The 14,483-nt window shown below is 49.4% G+C and overlaps 1 protein-coding gene across 21 annotated transcripts in view; it reads left to right on the forward strand.

The window, feature by feature from the left end:
- The first annotated feature begins 7,734 nt into the window (after positions 1-7,734).
- Positions 7,735-14,483, forward strand: part of PAX8 (paired box 8) — a 57,216-nt gene continuing 50,467 nt past the window's right edge. For 17 of the 21 annotated variants that reach the window (XM_077843236.1, XM_077843229.1, XM_077843242.1 and 14 more), the window contains exons 1-2: positions 8,185-8,292; positions 10,130-10,235. In XM_077843236.1, coding sequence (XP_077699362.1) covers positions 10,145-10,235 — 91 coding nt within the window. In that variant the 5' untranslated portion in view covers positions 8,185-8,292; positions 10,130-10,144. Of the gene's footprint in view, positions 7,895-8,184; positions 8,293-10,129; positions 10,236-14,483 lie in introns of those variants that run through there. The other 4 variants (XM_077843234.1, XM_077843238.1, XM_077843235.1 and 1 more) reach the window with 3 other exon arrangements.

A 14,483-nucleotide genomic window follows, 5' to 3' on the forward strand; every position in this document is an offset into this window, starting at 1 on the left:
ATGTTCAAGATATTGCTAAGTGAATAAAAGCAACTTGCAGAGCAAGATTTACATACAGTGTGCTACTATGTATGCTGAAACACACATTCCTAAAACAAAGGTCATAATTTCTACCTTAACAGACATAAAGTATGAATAGCAAAGTTCTGGAAGGCTAAATACCAAATGGGTAACAGGGTTACCTCAGGCTAAGGGCAGGAGGAAGGGAGCCACTTGTCATTACTGTTGAATTATTTATGATATTATATGCATATAAGCTCTAAAGAAAGAAAAAAGAAAGAAAGAAAGAAAGAAACAAACAAACAAACAAACAAACAAACTAGGGAAGACTCTGGCTTTTCAATTAATTAGAAAGTGGCAGTTAGGTCAGACATGGCCCACCACAAAGCTAAGCCTGAAAAGTCAGGGCCTTGGAAGCCACATGCCTGCCCTCCCGAGAATGGTGCCTTCTATTCTGAACTCCACCTTCTAGAGGCCCTGGGAACACTCACTCTCTGGGAGGACAGTTCTCAGGCTGAAGAACTTGGCAGCCTCTTCAGAAGGGGGAACGAGTTCTAATCCATGAGTGTGATCTTGGGCACTCAGAGAATAGAGGCCAGGATGCCGGGTGAGTATACATTCACAGATAATGGTGGATAGGAAACTGCTTACATACGTCTGGGGACCAGTTGTCTAGGACCTAGAATGTTCAATCCTCCTTCTGCCCAGTCCCCTGACTCCATGACCACCTTTGGAAACTCCAGTGTCTTCTGGTGTTGAGTTATGGTGTTGGTGACACCACCCCAAGGTCTATGAACGATGGTCTCTATCATCTTTACTGTGGCTAGTTTTACTGTCAGACACTAACATTTACTGAGCATCCACTGGGTTCCAGGCACTTTGTCTGACCCAATCGCTGCAATGTAATAAAAGAGAAGTACCATTTATGGTCTCACTTCTCAGACTCAGAAACTCCGGCTTGGAGAAGTTTGATTGGGTGATTAGCACAAAGTCACACAGCCCGTACAGGAATGTGCCAGGATTCCAACTTTGGCTGCTAGATTCCCCCAGCCCTACAGTCACAACTCCTGTATTGTTTCTGCATTGTGGAGGGCAGTGTCAGGATCCAAGTGGGAAAAGATCCTTCCCCAGGACTCTGGGCTCTCTCTGCTGACATGAGCCTAAGGGAAGTGAATCTACCTGGAAAAATGAAGTCTCAGAGCAGATAGGATGAATATCTGTAACATGACAGAGAATGGGAGAGAAGTAAATACAAATCAGCACGACCACAGCATACTCTACGAGGTTCAAAGGAGAACTAGGACAAATAAAAGGAAATGCTACCTCACATAAAGATGATATACCTAAAAGGATAAAAAGAATGTAAAACAACATTTAGAAAAATGTATAGGCTCAAGGTCTGAGGGTCTAATGTAAAGCATTGTGACAATCATTAACACTTGCTGAGAGGGGATCCCTGGGTGGCTCAGCGATTTAGTGCCTGCCTTCAGCCCAGTGCATGGTCCTGGAGTCCCGGGATCGAGTCCCACATCGGGCTCCCTGGATGGGGCCTGCTTCTCCCTCTGCCTGTGTCTCTGCCTCTCTCTCTCTCTCTCTCTCTCTCATGAATAAGTAAAATCTTTAAAAAAAAAAAAAAACACTTGGTGAGAGAATACACTATGAACATTTGATAGTACATGTTCTCACCAAGAAGAGAGAGAAAGACAGAGAGAGCAAGAGAGAGAGAGAAACATGTGAGGTGAAGGATGTGTTCATTAACTGGATAGTGGGGACCCTTTCACAGTGTACACAGGCATTCACCACGATGTACACCTGAACTATCCTCTTACTTTATTTGTGAATTATACCTCAAGAGAGCTGGAGGGGAAAAAGAAAAAGAAAAATGTATAGGTGGATGATTTACTCATTCTTGCCACAAATGAGTTCTGTGTCTGTGCTTCTCGAAATGTGTGGGAATTCTGTGACAGAGAGGTGGAATGTATCGTGACCCCAACCTTTGCTTTGTTTTTTATTCTTTCATTGGCCTGGCCTCTCTGAGGGCCAAGGAATCCTCCACCTCATGACTAGGGGTCAAGCTTCTTGCCAGTGGGCCACTGGTGGCCCCTGAAACGGACAAGAGAGACTCATTTTCTAGTTTATTCTTACAGCATTTTTGAAGCTACATGGCTGTCCATTCCCTTGAAACACCACATAGGGTGGTGGAGAGAATGTTGGCTCAGGTTTTAGATGAGCCTCCGTTCAGATCCTGGCTCTACTGCCCAGCAATGGGATGACCTAGAGAGCAACCTCTATGCCCCAGCTGCCTCAAAATTTGGCCTCACTGGGTGTGCATAAGATACTTAGTAGCCCCTAACATTTAATGATACCTGTAAATAACAGTAGCAGTAGTTGTTATTAGAAAGAAGCACCATGCTTAGTAATCCCTCAAGGCCACCCTCATATGGGGGCCATAGAACAGCAAGGATGGACCTATTGCTGGGGCACTGGAGCACAGATAGAAATTGGAGTCCAAAGTTGTAAACCCTCAGGGCTACTCCCCCAAACGCAGGGAAGGCAGGGGGTCTTGAGTCCTGCCAAGGCCCAAAGTGTGGCAAAGTGCCCAGGATTGCTCTGCTCAGAAGGCAGGAAGCTTTGCAGGGGCCAGGCAGTGAAGGCTGGGGGCAAAAGGCAAGGCAGATGAGGTCTCCAGAATCTTCTCTATCCCTCAACCTCTCCCCTCCACCCTGCTCTCCAACTACCAAGATCTCTCAGTCCTTTCATCAGGGCCCCGGGCACTACCAAGGGTTAGGGGAAACCCTGCCTTGTTCTGTGGTCTGTGTGAACAGCAGGGACCTCTCGCATTCCAAGGCCACAGAGAACAAAGCCAGCCTGGAGTCTGATGAAGAGCCCAGGGCCTGGGTTTTTTCCTTGGCACCTCCCCAAAAACAGGTGTCAGGAAGGCAGCCCACTCCAGTGCCCAGAGAAGATTCTTGTGCCCTGACTCCTGCTGCTCTGGGCTGGACCAGGGGCCCGGCCAATGGGAGGGAGGGCATTCCTGCTGAGTGAGCTGGGCTCCTCTCCTGTGGCAGGAAAGTTTTCTGATCTCACTCTGGCCACTCCTTGGGTTCCAGCACCTTCCTTCCTGACTAGAGGGTAGGTAGATAGGTGCTGGGGAGTGAGAGGAAGTAGGATGAGGTAAGCAGCATTTCTAACACAACGCAGGGCTTGGATCACTAGTGTTTATTTGGTCATCGAGTACCAGCTACCCGCTGTGTAACCTTGGACATGCTACTTACCTTCTCTGGGGCTCGGTATTCTCATCTATAAAATGGGTTACCAAAGGGCCATGCTAATTATTTGTAACATTTTTAAAAACTATTAAAACTAGAAAAAGTTGACGTGTTATCCCCCTATACATTGTTCCCATCCTTTCCTTCTGTCACCTTCCCCTCTGCTTTCCCAGTGAAGCTCTTTGTTACTCAGGTGTCCTCCAGACACCCCTGTTGCAGCCACCAAAGGACTGTGGGGGTAGACAAAGAGCTTGAGAGACACGTGCCCAGGACACTTCTCCAGCCTCAAACCATTAGGACTAATGCTGGCTGCCGTTGGTGGCTTTTTCCAAACTGCCTTCCACACCGGCACCACAAACTGCCTTTCCTCTCACCTGCCAGGACCTGTATTTCTATTTCTGTGTTTAGACAGCCTGAGGGGGAGGGACGGAGCAGGGGCTCATTAATGATTGATTCTCAGGCAGGGCCACCAGGAGGCCTCAGGGCAGGCTGTCAGCCATTTCCTGAGGTGTGGGGACTTGGTAAAGATCCCATGTGGCCACAGCACCACCACGGGCAAGTCTGTGAGAGGGGAGAGGGGACTGCGACCTGCAGGTGCCCTCCACACCTTTGCCCCCTCCGAAAGGGGGGATGTTGAGGAGGCTGGAAGCTCTGCCCTGGAGCTGGCCCTCCCCTTCTGCCATTGGCACTGCTCCCCTTTTTGTGGGTCAAACCCTCCACTGCTCCCCTCGCAGACACCCAGCCCCCACAACAGCCATCCCACACCCACAGCACTCTGGGCTCACCGGCCCTTTCCTGTCCCTCCCAGTTCACCTCTCCATCATTCTGGTTCACGTAGCTGTTTGAAAAACTCACGGTGCTTTTGGGAGGGGATTAAAGGAACGGATGTCTCCAGCAAAATTTTAGAGGAGTTATAATTCTGCCCTTCTTAAAAGTATTGCCCAGCCTTTGTTGCCTAACAATAATTAACTTTTGTGCACAGCTGTGGTTTCCAAAGGGCTTCCACGTTCATAATTCTGTTCATCCTCCCAACAAATCTATGAGGCCTTACCCTCCTCACTCTCCACCTGTAACCACAACCCACTGAATAAGCAAGTGAGGCTCAGAGAGAGGGGATGGTCCCGTTTCACACAGTCAGGGCTGGAAAGTTTACCTTCTAACGCTTAGCAGAGAGCTACTGGTTTCTTTCCAAGGAATGCTCTTTAGTTCCAGAATTGTCTCCCATGTAGGGAAAAGGGGGCCTGGCAGCCTGGCAGGTAAGCAAGGAGCCTTCTGGGGGTGAGGATCTTCCCCCAAGGCTGGCCTCTGGGTGGTCTGCATAGAGAAACTTTCGAGACTTCTTGTCAAAGTGGGAGAGGGGGTCCCAGATTCCCTCCGTGTCCTGGAATTAAGAAGTAAAGCCCACAGGCCTAGTTCAAGGGGCCAAAGAGCCTGAGCCCGAAGGTGATAGGATTCCACTCGTGCAATTAAACAGCCACCCCAGGAGTCACTGTAAACTCTGAGCTGCTTATAAGAACTCCAAACTTAGTTCTTCCCAGTTCTGTCAGCTAGGAGGGCTAACTCCTTCTGGTGTGCCTAGGGCAGCTTGGTTTTAGCACTGAAAATCCCACATATAGAGAATGCCCTTAGTCTCATCCCTGGCAAACCCTACCACCAGCTCTGCCGATGTTGGCTGAATCCTAGAAAGAAAGAACATCTTTTGAAGGCTCAGCAGATCAACTTAGAATAAAAAAAAAATCACAGAATACTCACGGGAGTGAGGCAGCTATACCTGGCATGTATTTCAAACTCTTTGAATGTTAAACCTGAAAGAACATTTATTTCTACAAAGAAACACTCAGATCTGTGGCCAGATCTGTCCAATTTTTAAAGGCAAGCCAGAGTTACTCTTTCTTCTCTAATTTCGTGATGGCAATTAATTACATTTTCTTGGAAAAAACACTGAGTTAAAAAAATTGTAACTGGGTTTAAATCACAGGTTGCCAGTTGATAACCTCAGCATGAAAACCTTATGGGCATCAAATCTAAGAAAAAGCCAGAGGAGAAAGAGGTATTGGTTTTAAAAAGTGTGTTCTTAATGTACCATTGATCTGATAGTCTCTCAGTCATGATGCCAAATTTATTTTGAAATGTTAAGTAACATTAGAGGAAGGCTTAAGATTTTTATGTATAATTACAATGATCATGGATATGGATTTTTAATATATATTTTTTATTTAAATAGACATAAATATATTTTAATATATTCAACATAAATATTGAAATATATATATGTTTCAACCTCTTGATTTTGCAGAGGAGGAGAGTGATGCCAAAGAGATTGAGTTGGGGTGCTGATTAATTACCATTTTCTTGACCTTAGTGGCAGGCAGATAGGAAGTAGAAAGGGACCCAGGCCTGATTTCTGATTGTAATTAGAAAGCATCATGAAGCCTGGGTTTATCTCTTCAGCAGGGCTCACTGTATTCTCACTGCTTGCTAGCTCTAGAACCTCTCTGCTGAGTCTCCTCTTGGCCATCTCCAGTCACCTGCAGTCCAGGGAAGGGGTGCTCTCATGGTCTGTGAGTGGGCCTTTTGTACCTTTAGTTTTCGAATTTAACTGAATTTTTTAAATGAGCTCACAAATGAGACAGGGATGTTTTGATAAGTCGCTATTTTTGTCCTTTGAGAACTTTTGCCAAAAAAAGGAAAGGGGGCAGATTTGTTTTGTCAAGTGGGAGAAAAGTGCAGGCAAGAATAGATGCATGAATTTCCATGGTGATTGGTACCTATTGCCCCTTGGCTTGGGAAGACCTTCTGAGGTTTGCAGAAATGTTTGGGTAAGGGCTTGTCCGGCTCAGCTGGGCACTGCCTCCTTGGTAGGAGGGAGCCTGAGTGGACAGTCTCTGCCTTCCCCTCTGCTGCCCCACAGCTCCCCTACAGAGGCAGGCTGGGCACCAGAGCAGCCAACTGGCCCATGGTAGTGGCCGTGGGACCTGCACTGAGGTCCACTTCCATCCCAACACCCTTGATCTTCTCTCCCCAGGAAGGTCTTACTAGAGAAGTACAGTATCTGGACATTTGGAAACCACAGAGCAATTTTAAATACCAATTTTGAAGAAACTTTTAACACAGTAAAGCCCTTATTGTTTTTGTTTAGAGCCATTATTACGAATGTGGAGAATCCACTTAGGGGACATGCATATTCTCCTCTCTTTCTTTTCAAAAAATGATTAATCTCTACTAAATCGAGAAAGTCTGGGTGGGAGGAAGAAGTGGATTAACCTGAAAGAGAAAACTTTCTTTTTCATTAAGAAAAAGTGTGGTTTTTTTTTTACTCACGTGGGTGCACACATGTGTACAGGAACATGCACATCCCCCTGAATAACTCCTTTCTGCTCCTTCACTCCCCTCTCACTCCAGCATCTCTGGCCTCTGTACCCCTCCAGGCCAGAGACCTGTGCTCCTGAGTCTGGCCATCTGGTCTGAGACTAAGGAGTCCAGGCCCTGCCCACGGCCCCAGCCTGCAGGTGCTCCAGCACAGGTGCTCCAGCACATTTGTTTGCACACACCATCTTCCCTGAACCCAGCCTCCTGGACAGAAGAGAAAACCTGTGACCAAAGAGGAGTCAGCTCATTCCTATTCAAGACACCCCTTCTTATCCACATGCAGGCCCCCAGCTCCCAAGGGTCCTGATTCCCACAGACCAGAGCTGGCCAGAGGTCAGCTCAGTCCTGTTGCTGGCTGGCTGACACCCTTCCATGTTGAAGTGAAATCTAGAGCCCCACTGCCCACCCTCTGAGCTGTTCTCCCAAGTTCAAAATCTTCAAGGAGCAAGAAAGAGGGCTGGCTGGTGGCTGCATGTGTTTGGGAAGAGGAGAAGCCCTGTACAATAGGTTATAGGACCATGTTCACCAACCTAATAAAGGTGAGGGTATGGCTCCTGTCTGAGTGATATGGAGGCAATGAGTTCTGGGGCTGTTTGGGGTTCTGTCTGGAAGAAGTCCACACAAGGGGTGAGAAGATGGGACCTTGCTGTCTCCAGTCCTATTGGCAGACTTCTTTGTACCTTAAGAAACAGGCTTAAAAACCAAAGTTCCCTCCTACAAAAGGAAAGGTTGCTTCCACAGAGCAGAGCAGAGGTGAGAGAAGGGATGCAGGATGTCACAGAGAAACTGTGTCTCTGACTTCTGGTGGTCAGTGACCCCAAGAAGAACCCGAGACCCTCATGCTTGGGCTCTGAGGTCTCCATCTCCCACTCCTCCAATATTTCCAGGCCTGCTGAGGTAGGGCTCAGCTGCCTCCCTCTCCTCTCTCCGCTGGAAACAGAAGCTCCAGCGAATGTTTCTAACTCCTGAGTCCACTCAGCCATGTCCCCCTTGCAAAATCCTCCCCTTCCCGCACCCCCCTGCACCCAGCCAGCCAATCCGCGGCCTGCGAGCCTCTCCAGACCCATCTCTCAGGGCCCTGGCGGGATAAAACCGGTCGGCGATGCCGGGTGGATGGGAACAAACTTCAGAACGAGGAGAGACAGCAGGGCCCAGGGCACCCTCGGCGGGCGGGCGGACCCAGGCAGTGAGGGCCTGTGGCCTGCCGGCCAGGTAGGCTGCCCAGGGGTTGGCCGAAAGCAGACTGGGGGACAGAGGTGATTCGGGAAGGGAGAGGGGCCCAGGAAGCCTGGGAGCTTTTCCCTTCCTAAGTTAAACTGGATGAGGCTGGGGCAAAACACCCGCTCTGGAGTTTGGGGCTTCCTCAGAGGACACCCAATCCCGGATCCTCCGGGCAAACGTGTGTTAAGCCGGGCGAGCGGGCCACCCTTCGCCTAAAAATCCTCCGACTCCTGCCGCGTGATGAGAGCCTAAGGGATAGGGCCTGGGGAGAAGGCATAAGACAGGGGACATCGAATCTCATGCCCCTTCCCCTGGGTCTGTGCAGGGCAGCGGCGTGGCGGCGGGCGCGGCGGGGACCTGCGCGAGGAAGCCCTGAGCCCTCGGCGGGCTGCGAGCGACTCCCCGGCGATGCCGCACAACTCCATCAGATCCGGTAAGGACGCGGCGTTGCCGGGACCCCGGAGCCCCCGCGTCGCCGTGCGTCCGTGCGTGCGCCCGGGTCGGTGGGGCTGGGGAGCTCACGCTCCGGGCTCGTGGGACCCACCTGCGCGGGGACGCAGCTGGGGGCGCCGCTGGCCTAGCTCTCCGCTGCGGCCATCTCGCCGTTCTCAGGCCCCGAGGTCCCCCTCGCCCGGCCCGGCCCGGCGGGCCGCCCTCCCCAGGCCTCGGTTTCTGCGGACCACACGGAGCGGTGAGGAGCTCTCCGTGCGGGTCAGAGGGGTGTCCCTCGCGCCCCACCCCTGTCTTGCACGGCCCCCGAGAGCGGACACCCTGCGCCTCTCGGGCCCTGGGCCGCCCCCGACCTCTAAGCCCTTGTGCCAGGGTGCGCGCGGCTCTTGCCCCCGGCTGACCCTCTTGGCCCGGCGGGACCGTGAGCCCCACGCACCCCTCAAGCCAGCGGGAAAGAATCTCGCGGCCCGGGGCCTGGGGGCCTCTGAGTGCACTCGGCCGGCTGCTCTCGGACTGCTCCTTGCCGAGCCGGGGGCAGGCGGGGAGCCGCGCGCGGGGCGTCCGGCCTGCGAGCACCGAGCTGCCCGCGGGGCCGAACCCCCTCCCCAGCGGCGCCCCGGCCCAGGGCCTTCCAGAGCGCTCCGGGGTCCCGGCCGCGGCGCCTGCTCTCCCCCGCCTCCCGGCCCAGGCCGGGCTGGGGGTTGGGGAGAAAGGTGTTAAGGAGACGGGGCCCCGGGGTCGGGGCGGGTGGGCGCGGTGGGCGCGGTGGGCACGGCCGCCCGGGCGCGCAGCGAGTGTGGACAGAGGGCAGAGGCGCGGCCCGGCCCGCGGTGATGGATGGAGCCGGGCCGGCCGCGGGGAAGGCGATTTATGGGGCCAGGGCGCAGCGCTATCGATTTGGGCCGGCGAAGTGAGAGGAAATCAATATTTCAGATGAATTCTCGGCGAATATGAAGTCCCGCTCGGCAAACGGGACATTTGTTATAATAAGCAGGGTCGGATCGGGCGCGGCGCGCGGCTGAGATCTCTATTTAGCCGAGAGCGCCGCGAATCCGAGCTTGGCCGCGCAGCCTCGGGTCCCGGGGCCGCGGCTCCGCAACTAGGGGTGCGGGGAACCCCGCGAGGCGCCGGAAGGTTGGTCATTCTGGTTCGCTCTAGAGTGGGAGACGGAGTCAGCAGTCCGCTGCCTCCCCACCCGCAGTTCCCCGAGGAGAGCGCGGCCGCAGCCGTCCCGGCCGCCTCTCGGGGCGCGCAGTAGAGACCTCGCGGCGGTAGAGACCTCGCGGCGGTAGAGACCTCGCGGCCCTCCCCGGCAGCCGCGGGATCGCGAGCCCCGAACCCAGCGGACCTGGCTGGCACCCCTCGCCCCGCCGCGCTCCTTGACCACTTTCTGAGGCCGAGACCAGATTTTAGCCCCTCGGTCATTAACCAAACCCGGGGACAATACGGGACGTCGCCCTTGCCTCGGGATCAGGACGGTGCCCGAGGCCGAGCGCTCAGCGCTTACTGCCCTATCCTAAGCCAGCCTGGTCCAGCCGCTTCCGCTCGGTTCCCCACTCCGTCTCCCCTCGCCCGCAGCCCGACCTTCCCCTGACCTTTCAGGCGATGGTAGGAGTGGATGCCCTGGGACCTCGATTTTACCTCTCCCTCTGTTGCTGCTAGAAATAAGACGAGGTCACGGTCCCTTGGGCTGGCTTGATTTTGTTTTCGCTACTTATTTTCATTCTAGAAGCACTCGCTAGATTAAATGGGGATAAAAGAAGGAAAAGGGGGAGTGGGAGTGGGAGGGCACCATTTATTTTTACTTTATTTTCAATCAGCAACAGGCCCAGAAGATGAGAGGCCGATTTCCTACTGGCTCAGATGCGAATGGTCCTTGGGTTGGGGGAAGAGAGCCGTCCACTCCCTGGCAGGGCCAGGGCAGAGGTATTTTTCCGTTTAAGGAAGGCAGAGGGGCTACTTCTAAACCTTCCCCCCTCACCCCAAACAAATAAAAAGAAATAAAGCTGCAAGGAGGGAAAAATGAGCCTTTCTCCTTTCGTTTAATTTAATGCTAATAAAACAGAAGAAAACTGCCTAAAACACAGCTCAAACGTTTCAAGGCTATCCCATTTCTTTTCTAAATTGTCATGAAAACCTGAGCCAGAGTCCTCCGTCTTGCTAACCAGTTTACTTAACACCTATTGCCTATGTTTAAAGATAAATTCATAAACTGACTCCTCCTATTTTTATAAGCTCATTTCTCAGGTTTAGCAGCTTCCCTCTTTTCCCCGGGCACTTCCATTCCTGAGTTTGGCTTTGCCTGGAAAGCTTCTATTTAAGTTTTCTCTGAAGCAGAATGCTGGGGCGCAGGCTGCCCCGGGGCTTTTCGCGGGACCGAGGCTGAGCACAGGGTTTCCAAAAACCAGAGAAGCCTGAGCAAAGTTTCCTGTGCAGCCTCTGCCCACTGGGCTGGCTGCAGCTCATCCTCAGCTTACTCTCGGCTGATCTTGCTTTGAAATGAGGTCTTAATTTTTTTTTTTTCCTACAACTTTTATTCGGGAAGGGCTGTGGAGAGCGCATAGGCAGTTATTCTGATTGCGCTGGTCAGCAATGGGCTGAACGTTCTGTAAAATCTACTGGGAATTTTGTAGCATCAGGGAACAAAGGTCCTCTAAAGCAAAACCTTTTTTTTTTAATGTTTAAAGATAAATGCCACATAATTGTTATAATGAAAACAATACCGTCATCAACGAGGAAGAGAGTTTAGTAAAAGCAAGCAGGTTGTCATTAAAAGTTATGTGCAATAACTTGCAGCAGCCCTCTTCCCCAGCTGCTGAAAATAGGTTATTCAAGTGATAAAATAAAACTTAAGATCAAGGATGAACGAGCCTCTTGCTAGGTCAGATATGCAAAGCCCTATTCCCTCATCTTGGTTTTAGAAAGGAGGAAAGGGAACCAAATGCATTGGGGAAGGATCTGGGGTTTTTTTCCCCCAGGTTTCTTGCCTGGGTTGCAAACAAGGTCTCCGGATGGGAAACAGTCTCAAGGAGCATAAAGAGGTATTGGGGTTCCTCAATTCATCTTTGTTTCGAGATGGTCCATCCTCCCACCCTCCTCAATGCAAGTTAATTAGGAGATAATTTAGCTACCTTGTGAATTAGTTTTAAGATAAGTATCTTTTTAAGCTTTGTCACTTTAATTGCTCCACTGATTGATAAGAAGTAATTATTTCTAATTGACACTTTTTTGATGTCTATTGGAAGCATTTATTTGGGACATTTTTGGGGTGGAAAAAAAGTTAATTAATTTTATCAGTCTGTACCCAAAAAGACTCTGCCTTAATTTTGCTGAAGAGGACAAAGGAAGTGAAGGAAAACAAAACCAAAAAAAAAAAAATCAGTCTCATGAAATTTTAATTATTGTGACATTTTTATTCAAAGGAGATCATCCACTAATATAATAATATGTCAAAACTTTCTCTTCATGGCTTCAAAGCTCTAATTTTAATGGGGTACATGTTCACTGGGTATATATTTTTCTGGCTTCCTCACAATCTCTTTATAGGCTGACTTCATTTTGGAGGTTACTATGCTTTGTGATTAATTTTTGTGAAAAGTGAAATCAGTAGAACTCAGAATGCTCAGAATAAATGGCATCATTTTCGCAAGAGCTAATTGTAAGAAAGATTTACTAATCATCATCCCTGTTCTGTAATTATTGATAGAGTTGGGTATGAAGGTGAAACTTTACTTCGGTGACATGCCTTTTCGTACTTAAACCTCGGAGTAAACAGTTTAATCATTCACATCCTCGGAATATGTTACCGTGAAAGAGAAAGAAGGGACAGAAAAAAGAGAAAAAGAAAGACCCTGACAGGAGGCAATGGGGGAGGGAGAGAAGTGAGAGGGAGAAGGTGGCTGTAGAGAATAAAAATGAAAAGAACTTATTTCAGAAGAGAAGGTAGCCAGGTGCACAGGACCTTTGTCATTCAATATAAGAAAATGGGAATTCTACTTCAAAACACATCCTTTTGAACACGGATCTCTACCACAGTCCCTAAGTAACCCCTAAACACCACTGGAATCTCCCCCACTTTTCTATGCATGAAAAGAGGCAGGATTTTCAGGAGCCAGCTGGTCTGGCTCTTGGGTGTCTAGATATCAAAGTCTTGATTTGGTATCCATAAAAAGGAAGCAAGAAAATACACATTGTGTTCTGGGGGTTTACAGAGAGATTTGAGCGTTATTTTTATTTATTATTAAAACCCCTGTGATCTTCATTCCTAGCGGTATACTCGCAATCTTTCCGCAGATAGACTGGTGACTCATTGACAGGAAAACGTTGCCACGCACACCCAAAGTGGAGACACATACTTGCACACACTCATGCACGCCTGAAATGAGAGCAGCACCATCAGACAAGATGCACTCCTGCCAGGTTAATTTCAGGCAGTGCCTTTTTCATTTATGTATAAAATCTTGTCTGCTTTTAATGATGTTTCTCCCAGATTACGTGGAGCTGCAAGAATGAGGAAACATTTTAAATGAAAAAAGAAATTTAAGACATACAAACAGCAGATAATATCACATACCAATCTCACTATTAGTGAAACTGAAAAAAATATATAAATAATGCAAAAAAAATCAGCAAGGGAGAGTTTAGTAATGGAAAATTCCCCCGCAATTAAATGAAACAGTAATTTAGTCGAGATATGCCTGAATGAATTAGCATTTATTAATTGGTTCTCATAAAAACAATTTGTGTGTGTGTGTGTGTGTGTGTGTGTGTGTGTGTGTGTGTTTCCAGGAGAGGGGGATATTTAAAGTATTGATTCTTCATAGGAATAGTTCTTCAAATATCCCTCTATCAAATGATGTCATGATCGTATTCTGTTTTGTGAAAAGTCCTAATTTTCTCGCTGGTGAAATTCACCAGCACACAAAGAATGTGGAGTGAGGAAGATGAGATCCTTTACATCAGAATGAAGCTGGTCCCCTCTTCTCTTGGGACAATTCCAAGTGTGAAACCAGTGGGAAACACATCAGCAGGGTCTGTTATGCTTAGAAACATCCAAACCTGGTCCTGAGCAGACTCCCAGGTGACCCATCTTCCCTGGGGCACAACTACTGAGGCAGAGGACCCTGCTTTGTGGCTCTGCACACCCCCACACACACAGCAGCCCGCCCCAGCATCCTCGCCAGCTCAGGCAGGAACTGCAGTTTGTAATCTCAGCGAGGAGCTTGCTAGGGTTGACTGGTGCATGGATGTGTTTACTTTCTCTCTCCACAGTTGGTCTGTCTTCAGTTCTAAGCATTTTAAAGCTGCTCTATTTATCAGTCCAAGAGTTCTCAGTTGCGCTGAGAAAGCTTTGAGCTCTGTGGTTCTGGGTACACAAGGAGCCAAAAGATAAAAGCAAATTTCGTTTAAGGAAAAAAAAAAAAAGATGATTTTTCAAAGGAGAGAACAGGAGAATGCATTCTTATTCAAGACTGCAGTTGGTTTTTGTTTTAGCTGAAACTTGGGGACCAGCTGAGTCACTGGCCTCCACCGGCCCCCACTCCCTTCAGAGATAGAACTTGAGGATGTAAAACATTCCATAAAAAGAGGAGAATGCACACCCATACTCAGAGTTTTTTTGGGGGGGGTGACTCTTTTCTGGGTTCAGACTGGAACACTTTGTACCCTGCATTCTTTTGGAGAAGGAGCTAGAAGACATGTTGCCTAGGAAGTGTGTGCAGTGACCACACTGGCACCTGCAGAGGTTCTAGATGTTGCTCTTTGAGGCAGCAGAAGAGAACAGCCATCCAGGGGTCTCCTGGTTCCTGAAAGCTCCACTATGCCAGGCCGATCCCAGCTCATTCAGTCTGTGATCAGTGATGGAATCTCTGGATAGGGATAGGTGAGCAGAAGCCTCTGCTCCTCCTTATTTATCTGTGGTCATGGCACTTTTAAGTAGATCTTTGAGGGTTGTAACTATTTCCTGAGGTCTACAGTTAGGGTTGACAAGCCTGTTTGGGTTTTTTGAAAGCCCCTCTAGATCTCTCCTTTGGCCAGGTGGGGAACATGATGAACAAATGTCTCTTACAAGGGCCAGGACCCAGAAAATTCTTCCCAGGAAGTTTTCTATTTTATTTTATTTTTTAAAATATTTTATTTACTTATTCATGAGAGACACACACAGAGAGAGAGGCA

Source organism: Canis aureus, chromosome 12 (assembly GCF_053574225.1).
Source record: "Canis aureus isolate CA01 chromosome 12, VMU_Caureus_v.1.0, whole genome shotgun sequence".
In the NCBI taxonomy this organism is placed as follows: Eukaryota; Metazoa; Chordata; class Mammalia; order Carnivora; family Canidae; genus Canis; species Canis aureus.